Below are 19,066 nucleotides of genomic sequence, written 5' to 3'. Positions count from 1 at the left end.
CCTTCTCTGGTAATAGTTTTATTCCCTGTTGAATACCTCGATTGGACAGAATGGTGAAGGCGACATTTGGCACACTTGCCTTCATTGATCGGAACATTGAGTTGGGACATCATGTTACAACTGTACAAAACATTGGTAAGGCCACATTTGGAGTACTGCATACAATTCTGGTTGGCCTACATAGAAAACTACAGCGCAGTACAGGCCCTTTGGCCCTCGATGTTGCGCCGATCCAAGCCCACCTAACCTACACTAGCCCACTATCCTCCATATGCCTATCCAATGCACGCTTAAATGCCCATAAAGAGGGAGAGTCCACCACTGCTACTGGCAGGGTATTCCATGAACTCACGACTCGCTGAGTAAAGAATCTACCCATAACATCTGTCCTATACCTACCCCCCTTAATTTAAAGCTATGCCCCCTCGTAATAGCTGACTCCATACGTGGAAAAACGTACTGTCGGAAGAACGTTATTAAACTGGATAAAGGTGTAAAAAGAATTTACAAGGATGCTACAAAGACTGAAAAGTTTGAATTATAAGGAGAGGCTGAATAGGCTAGGACTTTTATCCCTGGAGAATTGGAGGCTGAGGGTGACCTTTTCAGAGGTTTATAAAATCATGAGGGGCATCGATAAGGTGAATAGCCAAGATCTTTTCTCCAGGGTAGGGGAGTCCAAAACTAGAGGATATAGGTTTAAAGTGAGAGGGGATAGATTTAAGGGAGCTGAGGGGCACCACTTCCACACAGAGAGTGGTGTGTGTATGGAACGAGCTGCCAGAGGAAATGGTAGAGACCAGTACAATTATGACACTTAAAATACCCATTTGAATAGTACAACAAGAAAGGTTTAGAGGGAAATGGGCCAAACGCCGGCAAATAGGACTGGTTTAGTTAAGAAAACCTGGTTCGCATGGCCAAGTGGGGCTGAAGGGCCTATTTCCATGCTGTATGACTCTATGACTGAATCTACCTCTGCCTCATTTCCAGGTTGAACATTCCAGAGCCTAAACACTGGCTCATGAAGAGAATTCCACTCACACATCATTGCTTCTTTTACAATACCTTAATCAGTGCCTTTTTAAAAAAAAATCGATCCTAACAGTTGCCCTACATCTACCTTGATTCTGAAAACCCTACCAAATACATAAACTCAAATTGGTCATAAATCATCAAACCATAATCTCCTCCAAAAATACCTTTAGTTCAGTTCCAACTCATTATCCATCATTCATGTTAACAAGTTACAAACAGAAACTTTTCAATAATAAGTCCTCAACTACACAAAAATATGTTCAAAGAAACAGAGCAGACTGCAGGCCTCCTAAAGATACAAATATTCACCAATAACTTCCCTGCTACATGCAATAAACCAGCTATTATATGGTCAACATCTCACAGCCATTACAACTGCTGCAATGTTGTCGCTCTGAAGTTTGGCCGTGGGTCAACGGTCAGAGTGATTGATGAACAATTGCCACAAAATGGAGCTGTGCTGCTGAAGGTTTTGAGCCCACATTCCCTGCTGTTTGATGGTGTGTGGTTTGGAGGAGACTTGGACAATGGAGGTGCCCTCAAGCATTTGCTGCCATTGTTCTGTCAAATGATAAGTCTCAGATTTGGAAATTCCAGTTGCGTAGCTTTCTGTTAAATGTACCTGTTCTATTTACGTCAACCAGACTTCCTGCTGGTGAATTCTAGATTAATACCACCCTCTAGGTAGTGAAGTTACTTTCTTTGATTCTCCTGATAATTTACAAAACTTTACAAAATTCTTTCATGGGATATGGACTTCACTGGCAAGGCCAACACTTGTGGTCCGTCCCTAATTGCCCTTGAACTACCCATCCATTTCAGGGTACAGTTAAGAGTCAGCCACATTGCTGTGGATCTGGAGTCACGTGTAGGCCAGACCAGGTAAGGACATCAGATTTCCTTCCCTAAAGGACATTAGTGAACTAGACGGGTTTATGAACAACAATCATAGTCACCATCAGCAAGCCTTCTTTTAATTTTCCCACATTTATTAAACTTTAAGTCCACATTTGGTGAGGTTTAAACTTTTTTTTAATTTAGAAGGTCAATTTTAAAGTGAAAGCAAACATGTTTCACTGGCTGGGCATCAGTTACTGCCCTTCCTGAGGTTCTCTGGAGAAGGTGTTGCTACCAGGTCAGAGAGATGACCCCGGTCTCCCTCCACTGACCACGATTGAATACCTCATAATTGTGGCTCCTAAGTTTTGAATTCCCTGCCAAGTGGATATATTTTCTATAACCAGCTACCAAACAGAACACCCATAATCTTAAAGACTTCCACCAAAGAGAGAGAAGTGAGTGGTAATGATCTGGAACATGCTGCCCACAAGGGTGGAGGAGTTGGAAAGAGAACAGCTCCAGTCTGTTTAATTTTTACAAATAAATTATAGCCTCTTCTCTCTGCTGCTAACCCTTGTAATCTTTTCTTCTGCACTGCCACAATATGAAGTCACAGCAAAACAAATGTGTTCCAACCAAGTTTCTATGAAAGTTTGACACAACTTCGATCCGTTTCAATTCAGTCCCTCTAGAATTAAACCCTGTTTTCTCTCCACTCCCCCACCCCACCCCATCCTTCTACCCTCTTGCTCCTCCTGTGCCGCCGTTGAAAATATTAAAAAGAAACACATTTCCAACACCATTCAGTTCTGAAGACTTGAAATGTTCACACTGTTTCTCTCTCTCTGCACAGATTTGGAGTTTCTCTAGTATTCTCAGTTTGTTTCATATTTCCAGCATCTGCACGATTTTGTTTGCTTTCTTTTTACAACAGAATGATCATACGATGTATGCGTCACTACTTTATTAATTTGCAAATCTATAACCTGTTAGAGCCTTTATTCCTGATGTAAATTCTGAGTCAGCTCATTTGTGTGATTCAGTGAGTAACAGTTTCTCACCTGTGAGTCAGAGGGCTGTGGGTTTAGCTCTGACTCTCAGGTTTGAGCACTGAAACTTAACACAGCAGTGCAATCCCGAGACAGCTGCAATGCAAGAGTTAGTAGGGCTTTATACCATTCAGCCCCATTCCAGGGTTCTATCCCATCACTGCTGCAACTCTATTTTCCTGAAAGACCATCACAATCGTGTCTTGAAATCATTCGTTGTCTCCATTTGTATTACTCTCACGGCCAGCGAGTTCCAAATCATTACCACTCACCATGTCAAATGCTTCCTCCTCACATCCCCACTGCACCTCAAACCTGTGGCGCTCAGTTCTCCCATCAGCAGCTAATGGGGTCAGTTTTCCCCTATCTGCCTAATTTAAATCCAGCCCTATCCTGTAAAATCATAAAACCGTAAAGAGATAGGAACAGAAGGAGGCCACTCAGCCCCTCAAGTCTGCTCTGCCATTCAACAGGACTGTGGCTGATCCAACATTCCTCACATCCATCCTTTCCCTGTATTCCTCAATTCCCCGACCATCAAGAATCTATCTCAGCCTAAAACATCAATTAGCCTGTCAAATCCTCTAGTCTTCCGTGCTAGTGTGGCGAGGAATAGGGAGAGAGAGGAGTTGAACACGTGGTTACAGGGATAGTGCAGGAGGGTGGGTTTTGGATTCTTGGATAATTGGGGCTCTTTTGGGAGTAGGTGGGACCTCTACAAGCAGGATGGCCTTCATCTGAACCAGAGGGGTACCAATATCCTGGGGGGGGAAATTCGCTAAGGCTATTGGGGTGGGTTTAAACTAATACAGGAGGGGGATGGGAACCAAAATTGTAGTTCGAGTATAGAAAAAGTTGAGAGTAGGGAGGTCCGAAATCAAGTTTCAGGGACGCAAGATGGCACCGGCAAGCAAGAAGTTGGTTTGAAGTGTGTCTACTTCAATGCCGGGAGCATCAGGAATAAGGTGGGTGAACTTGCAGCATGGGTTGGTACCTGAGATTTCTGAGACATGGATAGAGCAGGGACAGGAATAGTTATTGCAGGTTCCAGGATTTAGATGTTTCAGTAAGAACAGAGAAGATGGTAAAAGAGGGAGAGGTGTGGCATTGTTGGTCAAGGACAGTATTACAGTTGCAGAAAGGATGTTTGGGGACTCGTCAACTGAGGTAGTATGGGCTAAGGTTAGAAACAGGACAGGAGAGGTCACCCTGTTGGGAGTTTTCTGTAGGCCTCTGAATAGTTCCAGAGGTGTAGAGGAAAGGATAGCAAAGATGATTCTCGATAGGAGTGAGAGAGACAGGGTAGTTGTCATGGGGGACTTCAACTTTCCAAATATTGACTGGGATCACTACAGTACGAGTACTATAGATGGGTCAGTTTTTGTCCAGTGTGTGCAGGAGGGCTTCCTGACACAGTATGTAGACAGGCCAACAAGGGGCGAAGCCACTTTAGATTTGGTACTGGATAATGAGCCCGGCCAGGTGTTAGACTTGGAAGTAGGTGAGCACTTTGGTGATAGCGATCACAATTCTGGTATGTTTACTTTAGTGATGGAAAGGGATAGGTGTATACCACTGAGCAAGAGTTACAGCTGGGGGAAAGGCAATTACGATGCGATTAGGCAAGATTTAGGAAGCATAGGATGGGGAAGGAAACTGCAGGGGATGGGCACATTAGAAATGTGGAGCTTGTTCAAGGAAAAGCTACTGTGTGTCCTAGATAAGTATGTACCTGTCAGGCAGGGAGGAAGCTGTAGAGCACGGGAGCCGTGGTTTACGAAGGAAGTGGAATCTCTGGTCAAGAGGAAGAAGAAGACTTATGTTAGGATGAGATGTGAAGGCTCAGGGCGCTTGAGGGTTACAAGGTAGCTAGGAAAGACCTAAAGAGAGAGCTCAGAAGAGCCAGGAGGAGATATGATAAGTTGTTGACGGATAGGATCAAGGTAAACCCTAAGGCTTTCTATAGATATTTAAGGAATAAAAGAATGGCGAGAGTAAGATTAGGGCCAATCAAGGATAGTAGTGGGAGGTTGTGTGTGGAGTCAGAGGAGATAGGGGAAGCACTAAATGAATATTTTTCGACAGTATTCACTCTAGAAAACGACAATACTGTCGAGGAGAATACTGAGACTAGACTAAATGGGATTGAGGTTCACAAGGAAGAGGTATTAGAAATCCTGCAGTGAGTGTGAAAATAGATAAGTCCCCTGGGCCGGATGGGATTTATCCTAGGATCCTCTGGGAAGCCAGGGAGGAGATTGCCGAGCCTTTGGCATTGATCTTTAAATCGTCATTGTCTAAAGGAATAGTGCCTGAGGACTGGAGGATAGCAAATGTGGTTCCCCTGTTCAAGAAGGGGAGTAGAGACAACCCTGGTAATTATAGACCAGTCAGCCTTACTTCAGTTGTAGGTAAAATGTTGGAAAAGGTTATAAGAGACAGGGTTTATAATCATCTAGAAAAGAATAATTTGATTAGGGATAGTCAGCACGGTTTTGTGAAGGGTAGGTCATGCCTCACAAACCTTATTGAGTTCTTTGAGAAGGTGACCAAACAGATAGATGAGAGTAAACCGGTTGATGTGGTGTATATGGATTTCAGCAAGGCGCTCGATAAGGTTCCCCACAGTAGGCTATTGTACAAAATACGGAGGAGTGGGATTGTGGGAGATATAGCAGTTTGATCAGTAATTGGCTTGCTGAAAGAAGACAGAGGGTGGTGGTTGATGGGAAATGTTCATCCTGGAGTCCAGTTACTAGCGGCGTACAGCAAGGGTCGGTGTTGGGTCCACTGCTGTTTGTCATTCTTATAAATAACCTGGATGAGGGCGTAGAAGGATGGGTTAGTAAATTTGCAGATGACATGAAGGTCGGTGGAGTTGTGGATAGTGACCAAGGATGTTGTAGCTTACAGAGAGACATAGATAAGCTGCAGAGCTGGGTTGAGAGGTGGCAAATGGAGTTTAATGCGGACAAGTGTGAGGTGATTCACTTTGGTCGGAGTAACCGGAATGCAAAGTACTGGGCTAATGGTAAGATTCTTGGTAGTGTAGGTGAGCAGAGAGATCTCGGTGTCCAGGTACACAGATCCTTGAAAGTTGCCACCCAGGTTGATAGGGTTGTTAAGGAGGCATACAGTGTTTTAGCTTTTATTAATAGAGCGATCGAGTTCCAGATCCATGAGGTTATGCTACAGCTGTACAAAACTCTAATGCGGCCGCACTTGGAGTATTGTGTACAGTTCTGGTCACCGCATTATAGGAAGGATGTAGAAGCTTTGGAAAGGGTGCAGAGGAGATTTACTAGGATGTTGCCTGGTATGGAGGGAAGGTCTTATGTGGAAAGGCTGAGGGACTTGAGGCTGTTTTCATTGGAGAGAAGAAGGTTGAGAGGTGACTTAATAGAGACATACAAGATAATCAGAGGGTTAGATAGGGTGGACAGGGAAAGCCTTTTTCTAAGTATGGTGACAGCGAGCACAAGGGGGCATAGCTTTAAATTAAGGGGTGATAGATATAGGACAGATGTCAGAGGTTGTTTCTTTACTGAGAGAGTAGTAAGGGTATGGAATGCTTTACCTGCAACGGTAGTAGATTCGCCAACTTTAAGTACATTTAAGTTGTCATTGGACAAACATATGGACGTACATGGAATAGTGTAGGTTAGATGGGCTTCAGATTGGTATGACAGTCGGCGCAACATCGAGGGCCGAAGGGCCTGTACTGCGCTGTAAGGCTCTATGTTCTATGCCCTGGAAACTACCCCAATTCTTTTTAAAAATCCATTTGGCATTGCTGGTCAGACCAGCATTTATTGTCCATTTCTAACTGTCCTTGGGAAGGTGGTGCTGAGCTGAAAACGGGTGGCTCAGTGGTTAGCACTGCTGCCTCACAGTGCCAGAGACCTGGGTTCAATTCCCGCCTTAGGCAACTGTCTATGTGGAGTTTGCACATTCTCCCGTGTCTGCGTGGGTTTCCTCCGGGACTCATTGGAATATAGAAGAATGAGAGGCGACCTTATTGAAACACACAAGATTCTTAGGGGACTTGACAGGGGAGATGTGGAAAGGTTGTGGCCTCTCGTCACACAGTAAGGGTCACCCATTTAAGACAGAGATGAGGAGAAATTTCTTCTCTCAGAAGACAGTGAATCTGTGGAATTCTTCACCAGAAAGAGGTATCGAGGCTGGGTCGCTGAGCTGAGACAGTAAGAGAATCAAGGGATTATGGGGGAAAAGGCAAGAAAGTGGAGTTAAAGATGATCAGATCATCCATTATCTCATGAAATGGTGGGGCTGACTTGATGGGTTGAATGGCCTACTTCTGCTCCTAGGTCCTCTGGTCACTATCAGATTGCTATTTGTGAGAGCTTGCTAAACATGATTTCGCAATGACACGATCACAATGATTAGATTATAAAAGTAGCGCACTGCCTGTAAAATGGTCCAATATGGTGGTGTTGGTATGGTAGGAGTACTAGGGCTCCCGGCCAACCATATCCATCCCTCTCTCCCCCACCCTTCCACGGTCTTTTTCCTTTCTCTTTTCTTTCATCTTCTGATGTCATGGGGAGTTGGAGCGGTGTCAGAGGGCCGTTGGCAGCAGCAGAGATGGCAGTGCCCAGATCCTGGAATCTGGACTCAGGAACTCGGTGGGTCATCAGCTGTTCAGTTTGGTACAGGCTGGAATGGCCAACCCGGAGTGGGCGCAGGTTGGGGGAATGGGGCAGGGTCTGGAGTCGGGTTGGCATGTTGGGGGCGGGGGAGTTGCAGCTTGCTTGAGGAACAGTAATGGTGGACTTTTTATTTCTTTGTTTTTCTAATTTGAACATCAGAGGCAATGGATTAGTGGTATCATTGCTGGACTGTAAATCCAGTAATGATCTGGGGACCTGGGTTCAAATCCCACCTCAGCAGATGGAGGAGCTTGAATTTTAAAAAAATCTGGAACTAAGAGTCTAATGATGACCATTAATCCATTGCCAATTGTTGGAAAATTCATCTGGTTCACGAATATCCTTTAAGGAAGGAAACTGTCATCCTTATCTAGTCTGGCGCATAGACCCACAACAACGTGGTTGTCTCTTAACTGCCCTCTGGGCAATTAGGGATGGACAATAAATGCTGGCCTAGTCAGTGACACCCATAAAATGAATAAAATAAAGATGGCAGGGCAGCACGGTGGCACAGTGGTTAGCACTGCTGCCTCACAGCACCAGAGACCTGGGTTCAGTTCCCGCCTCAGGCGACTGACTGTGTGGAGTTTGCACGTTCTCTCCGTGTCTGCGTGGGTTTCCTCTGGGTGCTCCGGTTTCCTCCCACAGTCCAAAGATGTGCGGGTCAGGTGAATTGGCCATGCTAAATTGCCCGTAGTGTTAGGTAAGGGGTAAATGTAGGTGTATGGGTGGGTTGCGCTTCGGCGGGTCGGTGTGGACTTGTTGGGCCGAAGGGCCTGTTTCCACACTGTAAAGTAATCTAAAAGTGGCAACTTTGTAAACCTTTCACTGTACTCATGCAAGTACATGTGACAATAAACCTAATTCTAAAACATTATGGGATGGCCTGTGGGTGGGCAAAGGTGCTATTAAAATGTAAGTGTTTCTATTTCATTTTACTTATTCTGTGAATTGACCAAATCAGTGAGTTCAGTCCATTCAATTACAGCTGTCTGCACAACCCACATTTCATTACTGAACACTTTCTTCACATTGTGACCATTAGCCCAATAGTGACATCTGTCCAGTGTTGGTGACAAAGGAACAATGCCACCTCCACACAAATGATACTCCTCCCAATCATATTTTCATAAATTAAATTTGCAAAAAGAGCAATGTCAACAACCGGCATTGATATAAGAACACAAGAATCAGGAGCAGGAGTAGGCCGCCTGGCCCTCTTTTCATGGCCTCAGCTCCACGCACCCGCCATCTCACTACAATTAGATTTAGATTACTTACAGTGTGGAAACAGGCCCTTCGGCCCAACAAGTCCACACCGACCCGCCGAAGTGTAACCCACCCAGACCCATTCCCCTACATTTACCCCTTCACCCAACACTACGGGCAGTTTAGCGTGGCCAATTCACCTAACCTGCACAGAGATTGTGGGAGGAAACCCACGCAGACACGGGGAGAATGTGCAAACTCCACATAGATCTTTGATTCCTTTACTGTTCAAAAAAATTATCTACCTTAGCTTTACTGAGGGAGCCTCAATTACTTCACTGGGCAGGGAATTCTACAGATTCACAACCCTCTGGGTGAAGAAGCTCCTTCTCAGTTCAGTTCTGGCCCTGCTCCCCCTAATTTTGAGGCTGTGCCCTCCTGTCCTAGTTTCACCTGCCAGTGGAAACATCCTCTCTATATCTATCTTATCGATTCCCTTCATAATTTTATATGTTTCTATAAGATCTCCCTCATTCTTCTAAATTCCAGAGAATATAATCCCAGTCTCCTCAGTCTCTCCTCATAAACCAACCCCCTCAACTCCAGAATCAACCCAGTGACCCTCTCTGCACCCCCTCCAGTGCCAGTCCATCCTTTCTCAAGTAAGGAGACCAAAACTGCACACAGTACTCCAGGTGTGGCCTCACCAGCACCTTGTACAGCTGTAACGTAACCTCCCTGCTTTTAAACTCAACCCCTTTAGCAATTAAGGATAAAATTCCATTTGCCTTCCTAATGACCTGTTGTAGCTGCAGACCAACCCTCTGCGATTCATGCACAAGGACACCCAGGTCCCTCTGCAGAGCAGCATGCTGCAACTTTTTCACCATTTAAATAATAATCCTTTTTACTGTTACTCCAACCAAAATGGATGACTTGACATTTACTAACGTAGTAGTCCACTCACTTAAACCATCTGTGTCCTTTTGCAAAGTTACAATCCTCTGCACACTTTGCTCTACCACACATCTTAGTGTCATTAACAAACTTTGACACATTACACGTGGGCCACAACAAAATTATCTCTGTAAATTGTGAATACTTGTGGTCCCAACATTGATCCCTGAGGCACACCACTAGTCACGGATTGCCAACCAGAATAGCACTCATTTATTCCCACTCTTTGCTTCCTGTTGGTTAACTAATCCTCTATCCATGCTAATACATTGCATGTAACACCTTGCACCTTTACCTCACGCAGCAGCCTTTTGTGCGATACCTTGTCGAATATCTTTTAGAAATCTCCATGTACACCCCCATTGTCCACCGTGTTCGTAATGTCTTCATAGAATTCCGGTCGATTAGTTAAACATAACCTGCCCTTCATGAACCCATGTTTCATCTGCCCAATGGGACAATTTCTACCTAGATGCTTTGCTATTTCTTCCTTGATAAGAGGCTCAAACATTTTCCCCACTACAGAAGTTTAACTAACTCGTCGATAATTCCTCATCTTTTGTCTACCTCCATTTTTAAAACATTGACATCACATTTGCTGTTTTCCAATCAGCTGGAACTGCCCAGAGTCCAGTGAATTTTGGAAAATGACCACAGCACATTTGCTATTTCTCCTGCCATTTCTTTTAGTACCGTGGGATGCATTCCATCAGGGCCAGGAGACTTGTCTATTCTTAGTTCCAATAGCTTGCCCAACATTACCTCTTCCATAATAATGATTATTTCCAGGTCCTCACCTACCTTCCTCTCTTTGTCACTTACTGGCATGTATTAAGTGTCCTCGACTGTGAAGACTGACAAAATACCTGTTCAATGCCTTGGCAATTTCCTCATATCCCATGACTAAATCCCCCTTCTTATCCTCTAAAGGACAAATGTTTACTTTCATTATTCTTCTTTGTTTTATACATTTATAGAAGCTTTTGCTATCTGTCTTTATATCCTGAGTTAGTTTCTTGCCATGTTCCACCTTATTTTTCATAACAGCTCTTTTTGTGGCTTTCTGTTGACCTTTAAAAAGCTTTCCCAATCTTGTAGTTTCCTGCTGATCTTGACCATTTTGTATGTCTTATAGTGCCTTAAACATTTCTAAAAAGAGAAAACCATCACTTCATACAAGCAATATTTTGGTCTTCATAGTGCAAGGATTTGAGAACAGTAGCAGGGATGTCTTGTTGCAATTATACAGGGTCTTGGTAAAACCACACCTGGAGTATTGTGTATAGTTTTGGTCTCCTTATCTAAGGAAGGATGTCCTGGCTATGGAGGGAGTGCAGTGAAGGTTTACCAGCCTGATTCCTGGGATGGCATGGCTGATGTATGAAGACAGACTGGATCAGTGCAGACGACATTGCAAGGAGTTTAGAAGAATGAGAGGGGAGATCATAGAAATGTATAAAATTCTCACAGAACTATAAACAGTAAACACAGGATGGATGTTCCGGATGACCAGGGAGCCCAGAACCAAGGGGTCATGGTCTAAAGATACAGGGAGTAGGCTATTCAGGACTGAGATGAGGAGAAATGGCTTCACTCAGAGAATGGGGATCCTGTGGAATTCTCTGCTACTGAACGCAGTTGAGGCAAAACCATTAAAATATTTCCAAGTAAAACTTAGACATAGTTCTTAGGGCAAAATACATGGGGAGAAAACGGGAATAGGGGACTGAATTGGATGGTCAGCCACAATCCTATGGAACGGTAGAGCAAGCTCAAAGGGCTGAATGGCCTACTCCTGCTCCTATTTTCTGTGTTTCTGTACAAGGAATTATCAGACACATTCTGACAGTGTGCCACAAGATGTTAGGTCAGTTAAGTTAAAGCTTGATCAAAAGAACTCAGTTTTAAAGAGTTTCTAAATAGGAGGAAGAGAGAGAGAGTGAGAGTGAGAGACAGAGAGAGAATGTGTGAGAGAGAGATTTTTACAGAAGGAATTCAGGAGTTCAGGGCCACAGGTGGTGAAGTGATTAAAACAGCAGATTCACTCAAGGATTGTTGGGCTGTGAAGGATTACAAGGCAAGGACATGGAGGGATAGGAAAACGAGGACAAGAACCTTAAGTACAAAGAAAAGGTTCCTTCAAGGTCAGTATTACACAAGGAGAAAAAAAAATAAACACGACATTAAAATATGTCAAATTCTCCTTTCACAAACAGCATACATAGTTTTAAAGCACGTGTTAACATTCTCTTCACAATAATAATCTCACAGGGAGTGGTCTCTCACAGCTTCATGCCTGTGTTGACTCTAATTTCTGTATGCAATGTTAATCTGCTTGCAATTTTTGTGAAGATTTGTAGCTCAGGTTGAGGGTCAGGTTGTAAGTTTGCTCGCTGAGCTGATAGGATTGTTCTTAGCCATTTCATCACCATGCTCGGTAACACCATCAGTGAGCCTCTGATGAAGCACTGGTGTTCTGTCCTGCTTCCTATTTGTGTGTCTTGGTCTGTTAAGGTGGGTGACATCATTTCCGGTTCCTTTTCTCAGACGTTGGTAAATGTGCCCCATATCGATGTGTTTATTGGTGGAATTCTGGTTTGAATGCCAGGCGTTTAGGAATTCCCGTGCATGTGTCTTGATTAGCCTATCCCAGGATGGATGTGTTGTCCCAATCCTCCTTCATGGTATGTAAGGATACTAGTGATAGTGGGTCATGTCTTTTGGTGGCTAGTTGGTGTTTGTGTATCCTGGTGGCTAGTTTCCTGTCTGTCTGTCCAATATAGTGTTTGTTGCAGCCAAACAACTGTTTCACTGGAGGCTCACAGATGATGTTACCTAGCATGGTGACAGAACATCCAGGAACAAACCTACCTGCTCAGCGAGCAAACTTACAACCTGAATGTTAATCTGCCTCTAACCCACAGTCACTCTGACTAGTTTAATTATAGAGCAAGATCTGTCACTGGTCAAAGTCATGTGACACTTCCGAAAAACTGGGTTTTCTGAAAAGCATTACCGCAAAATAAAATCAAATTCAGACCCCAATGCAGAAGCTCAGTGTCAGCAACTAGACTTTTCATAATAGAACATAGAACATTACAGCGCAGTACAGGCCCTTCGGCCCTTGATGTTCCACCGACCTGTAGAACAAATCTGAAGCCCATCTAACCTACACTATTCCATTTTTCATCCATATGTTTTTCCAATGACCATTAAAATGCTCTTAAACTTGGCAAGAATACTACTGTTACAGGCAGTGCACTCCATGCACCTACTGCTCTCTGAGTAAGGAAATTACCTCTGACATCTGTCCCGTATCTATCACCCCTCAATTTAAAGCTATGTCCCCTTGTGCTAGCCATCACCATCTAAGGAAAAAGGCTCTCACTGTCCACCCTATCTAACCCTCTGATTATCTTATATATCTGAATTAAGTCACCTCTCAACCTTCTAACGAAAACAGCCTCAAGTCCCTCTGCCTTTCCTCATAAGACCTTCCCTCCATACCAGGCAACATCCTGGTAAATTGCCTCTGAACTCTCTCCAATGCTTCCATTCTCCTCCAATAATGCGGTGACCAGAACTGTACACAATACTCCAAGTGCAGCTGCACCAGAGTTTTGTACAGCTGCAACATGACTTCGTGGCTCCAAAACCTGATCCCTCTACCAATTAAAGCTAACATGTCCTATACTCTCTTAACAACCCTATCCACCCGGGTGGCAACTTTCATGGATCTATGTACATGGACACCGAGATCTCTCTGCTCATCTACACAACTAAGAATCTTACCATTAGCCAAGTATTCTTTACTTCTGTTGCTCCTTTCAACACGGTGGCACAGTGGTTAGCACTGCTGCCTCACAGCGCCGGAGACCCGGGTTCAATTCCCGCCTCAGGCGACTGACTGTGTGGAGTTTGCACGTTCTCCCCGTGTCTGTGTGGGTTTCCTCCGGGTGCTCCGGTTTCCTCCCACAGTCCAAAGATGTGCAGGTCAGGTGAATTGGCCATGCTAAATTGCCCGTAGTGTTAGGTAAGGGGTAAATATAGGGATACGGGTGGGTTGCGATTTGGCGGGTAGGTGTGGACTTGTTGGGCCGAAGGGCCTGTTTCCACACTGTAATGTAATCTAATGTAATCTAATCAAAGTGAATCACCTCACACCTTTCCACATTAAACTCCATTTGCCACCTCTCAGCCCAGCTCTGCAGCTTAACTATGTCCCTCTGTAACCTGCAACATCCTTCAGCACTACCCACAACTCTACCAACCTTAGTGTCATTTGCAAATTTACTAACCCATCCTTCTATGCCCTCATCCAGGTCATTTATAAAAATGATAAACAGTAGTGCACAACCACTAACTGAACTCCTGGATGAACATTCCCATCAACCACCACCCTCTGTCTTTTTTCAGTTAGCCAATTTCTGATCCAAACGGTTAAATCACCCTCAATCCCATGGCTCCGTATTTTGTGCAATAGCCTACTGTGGGGAACCTTATCAAACGCCTTACTGAAATCCACATACACCACATCAACCACTTTACCCTCATCCACCTGTTTGGTCACCTTCTCAAAGAACTCAATAAGGTGAGAGAGGCACGACCTACCCTTCACAAAATCGTGTTGACTATCCCTAATCAAATTATTCCTCTCCAGATGATTATAAATCCTATCTCTTATAACTTTTCCAACAGTTTACTACAATTCAGGTAAGGCTCATTGGTCTATAATTATCAGGGTTATCTCTACTCCGCTTCTTGAACAAGGGGACATTTGCTATCCTCCAGCCTTCCAGCACTATTCCTGTGGATAATGATGATATAAAGATCAAAGCCAAAGGCTTCATAATCTCCTCCCTGGCTTCCCAGAGAATACTAGAATAAATCCCACCTGGCCCAGGGGACTTATCTATTTTTTACACTTTCCAGAATTGCTAACACCTCTACCCTATAAACCTCAATCCCGCCTCGTCTAGTAGCCTGTATTTCAGTACTCTCCTCAACAACATTGCCTTTTTCCAGTGTGAATACTGACGAACAAACATTCTTTCAGCGCCTCTCCTATCTCCTTGGACTCCACGCACAACATCCCACTACTTCCTTGATTCGCCCTAACCTTTCTCGAGTCATTCTTTTATTCCTGATATACTTATGGAAAACTTTAGGATTTTCCTTGATCCTATGTGCCAACTTCTCATGTCCCCTCCTGGCTCTTCTTAGCTCCCTTTTAGGTCTTTCCTGGCTAACTTGTAACTCTCAAGTGCCCTAACTGAGCCTTCACGTCTCATCCTAACATAAGCCTTCTTTTTCCTCTTGACAAGGCATTCAACTTCTTTAGTATACCACGGTTCCCTTGTTTGACCACTTCCTCCCTACCTGACAGGTACATACTTATCAAGGACACACAGTAGCTGTAGAAGCTCCACGTTTCAATTGTTCCCATCTCCTGCAGTTTCCTTCCCCATCCTAGATCTTGCCTAATCACATCATAATTGCCTTTCCCCCAGCCATAACTCTTGTCCTGCAGTATATATCTATGCCTTTCCATCACCAAAGTAAACATAATCGAATTGTGGTCACTATCACCAAAGTGCTCACCTACCTAGAAATCTAACACCTGGCCAGGTACATTACCCATCAGCAAATTCAATGTGACCTCTCACCTTGTTGGCCTGTCTACATACTGTGTCAGGAAACCCATCCTACACACATGATTTGGAGATGCTGGTGTTGGATTGGGGTGTACAAAATTAAAAATCACATAACACCAGCTGATAGTCCAACAGGTTTAATTTGAAGCTCATGCTTCCAATTCATCCTGCACACATTGGACACAAACTGACTCATCTAAAGTACTTGAACTATAATATTTCCAGTCAATATTCGGAAAGTTAAAGCCCTATAACAGCTACACGGTCATTCTCACTCCCATGCAGAATTATCTTTGGTACCCTTTAAATCTCCAGAACTATTCAGAGGCCTGTAGAAAACTCCCAACAGGATGACTTCTCATTTCCTGTTTCTAACCTCAGCCTAAACTACCTCAGTAGACGAGTCCTCAAAAATCCTTTCTGCCACTGTAATACTGTCCTTGACTAACAATGCCTCACCTCCCCCTCTTTTACCATCTTCTCTGTTCTTACTGAAACATCTAAATCCCAGAACGTGCAATAAACATTCCTGTCCCTGCTCTAGCCATGTCTCTGAAATAGCCACAACATCAAAGTCCCAGGTACCAGCCCATGCTGCAAGTTCACCCACCTTATTCCAAATGCTCCTGGAGTTGATCATAGAAAGGCCACACTGAATTCGGACACATTGTCCAGTCTCTGTCAGTCCAGGAGCTGCAGGCTCATGTTGTTCAAGTATAAGACACCTCCCAGTGCCCAACTGGGCCCTTCCCCACTGCCCCAGGTACACCAGCCTCAGTGTCCAGGTGCAGCTGTGCTCAAATGAGGCAATCCACAGTGCTCTGGTTTCACCAGCCTCAGTGCCCAGGTGTACCCACACTGCAGTGACCCAGGTACAGCCTTCAGCATGGGTAGGCCAGCTTCAGTGTGCCCACTAGCCTGACACCCCCTCACCTGTCCTACCCTGTAAGGGGGCAGGTGAGCACCAGAAGCTGGGCCAGGAAACCCCGTTCCCTCTTTGCATTTTGTTCAAACAGCGGCAACAAACTTACTTCCTTTTTTATTTCAGCCATCTCGTCCTCGGTGAGCTGCGGGGACTCCATGGGTGCGGTTCCAGGAGGGGACCCTAATCCTCTCCCTGTCCCCCTGTGTGTGTGTAGGGGACCCTGTGGTGAGTGTGAGCAGAGTCCGGGTAGTGCCTGTCCAGGGAGAGAGGGGGTTCGCGGAGCCCAGGTTACCTGCAGCAACTTTTACATGTTTGCATTGTGAACTCTGCACTTCCTTCCTGGTTTGTTACTCACACACACTGCGGGGAAGCTGGGTGGGAAGCCGAACCAATTGCAGACTCCGCACCAGCAGCAGCCTCCTCTGCTCACACTGACGTCAGGAAGATTTGAGTGAAACTTTGGAGAAAGAGAGAGGGAGAGGGAGAGAGGGAGCTGCTCACTGTCCGGAACACAACCTCCCTGTTCACCCAAAACACTCACACTGCCTGCAAACCTGATCATTTCATTTTCTTGTCCTGTGGGAAAAGTAGACCTTTCAGTGATTGCAATTTAAAATAAAAATTGTTGACAAGATTCCCATCATGGTAGGTGGATATTCAGCCCATCTAGTAATACTGGGGCACGTTACAAGCCTACTAACGCTTATCCTCTGATTTTTTTTTTGACTGGCTGAGGGGTGACCTTATAGAGGTTTATAAAGTCATGAGGGGCATGAATAGGGTAAATAGGCAAGGTCTTTCCCCTGGGGTGGGGGAGTCCAGAATTAGAGGGCGTAAGTTTAAGGTGAGAGAGGAAGGATTATAAGGGGACCGAAGGGACAACTTTTTCACACAGAGGATGGTGTGTGTATGGAATGAGCTGCCAGAGGAAGTGGTGGAGACTGGTACAATTACGGCATTTGAAAGACATCTGGATGGGGATATGAATAGGAAAGATTTAGAGGGATATGGGCCAAATGCTGGTAAACGGTACTAGATAAGGTTAGGATATCTGGTTGGCATGGACAAGTTGGTCCGAAGAGTCTACTTCTGTGCTGTATGACTCTAATTGAAGGCAGTATTCCAAAAGTGGCCTCACCAATGTCCTCAACGTAATATCCCAACTCCTATACTTTGAGCTTTGACAAAGGGTCAGTTAGACTCGAAACGTCAGCTCTTTTCTCTCCTTACAGATGCTGCCAGACCTGCTCAGATTTTCCAGCATTTTGTCTTTTGGTTTCAGATTCCAGCATCCACAGTAAATTGCTTTTATCCTATACTCGGTGCTCTGACCAATGAAGGTAAGTATGCCACACGCCTTCTTCACTACCCTGTTGACCTGTGACTGCAGTTTCAAGGAACTACGAACCTGCACACCTTTGACTCTTTGTTTGACAACACTCCCCAGAGGTCTACCATTAAGTTTATAAGTCCTGCCCTGGTTTGCCTTACCAAAATGCAACCTTCACATTTATCTAGATTAAACTCTATCTGCTCCTCCTTGACCAATGACTTATCTGATCAAGATCCCATTGTATTCTGAGATAATCTTCACTGCCCTACAGCACCAATTTTGGTGTCACCTGCAAATTTATTATTATACCTTTTTTATTCATATCCAAATCATTTATATAAATGCTAAAAAGCAATGGATCCAGCACTGATTCTTGTGGCATATCACTGGTTAGAGGCCTCCAGTCCGAAAAGCAACCCTCTACCACCACCCTCTGTTTCCTATCTTCAAGCTAATGATGACTATGAAGCTATTGTCAATTGTCAGGAAAATCCCATTGGGTTCATGAATGTCATAGAGTCATAGAGATGTACAGAATGGAAACAGACCCTTCAGTCCAAATTGTTCATGCTGATCAGATATCTGAAACTAATCTGGTCCCATTTGATAGCATTCAGCCAATATCCCTCTATTCCCAACTCACATATTCCTATTCGAATACCCATCCAGATGCCTTTTAAATGCTGTAATTGTGTCAGCCTCCTCCTCTGGCAGCTCATTCCAAACACACCACCACCCTCTGTGTGAAAAAGTTGCCCCTTAGATCTTTTTTAAATTTTTCCCCCTCAACCTAAAACTATGCACTCTCATTCTGAACTCCCTCGTTCAAGGGAAAATATCTTGTTTATTTACTGTATCCATGCCCCTCATGATTTTAAAAACCTCTATAAGGTCACCCCTCAGCCTCTGACGCTGCAGGGAAGACAGTTCCAGCCTATTCAGCTTCTCCCAATAGCTCAAACCCTCCAACCCTGGTAACATCCTTGTAAATTATTGCTGAACCCTTTCACATTTCACAACATTAGACTAGATTAGATTACTTACAGTGTGGAAACAGGCCCTTCGGCCCAACAAGTCCACACCGACCCGCCAAAGCGCAACCCACCCATACCCCTATATTTACCCCTTTAACCTAACACTACGGGCAATTTAGCATGGCCAATTCACCTGACCCGCACATCTTTGTGACTGTGGGAGGAAACCAGAGCACCCGGAGGAAACCCACACAGACCCGGGGAGAATGTGCAAACTCCACACAGACAGTCGCCTGAGTCGGGAATTGAACCCGGGTCTCTGGCGCTGTGAGGCAGCAGTGCTAACCACTGTGCCACCGTGCCGCCCACATCCTTCCTATAGCAAGGAGACATTATTCCAAAAGTGGCCTAACC

General features: G+C 44.6%; 1 protein-coding gene across 3 annotated transcripts in view; it reads right to left on the bottom strand.

Annotated features, from left to right (window-relative positions):
• Nucleotides 1–16,686, bottom strand: part of bcl10 (BCL10 immune signaling adaptor) — a 45,938-nt gene extending 29,252 nt beyond the window's left edge. For 2 of the 3 annotated variants that reach the window (XM_043698580.2, XM_043698581.2), the window contains exon 1: nt 16,452–16,686. In XM_043698580.2, coding sequence (XP_043554515.1) covers nt 16,452–16,502 — 51 coding nt within the window. In that variant the 5' untranslated portion in view covers nt 16,503–16,686. Of the gene's footprint in view, nt 1–13,558; nt 15,861–16,451 lie in introns of those variants that run through there. The other variant, XM_087990354.1, reaches the window with a different exon arrangement.
• Nucleotides 16,687–19,066: the final 2,380 nt, after the last annotated feature.

Source organism: Chiloscyllium plagiosum, unplaced genomic scaffold, assembly GCF_037043375.1.
Source record: "Chiloscyllium plagiosum isolate Xiang-an unplaced genomic scaffold, Cpla_swu_hap1 HiC_scaffold_9, whole genome shotgun sequence".
Classification (NCBI taxonomy): domain Eukaryota; kingdom Metazoa; phylum Chordata; class Chondrichthyes; order Orectolobiformes; family Hemiscylliidae; genus Chiloscyllium; species Chiloscyllium plagiosum.
The sequence above is the reverse complement of the archived record's forward strand: the minus strand, read 5'-3'. Positions and strand labels throughout refer to the sequence as shown.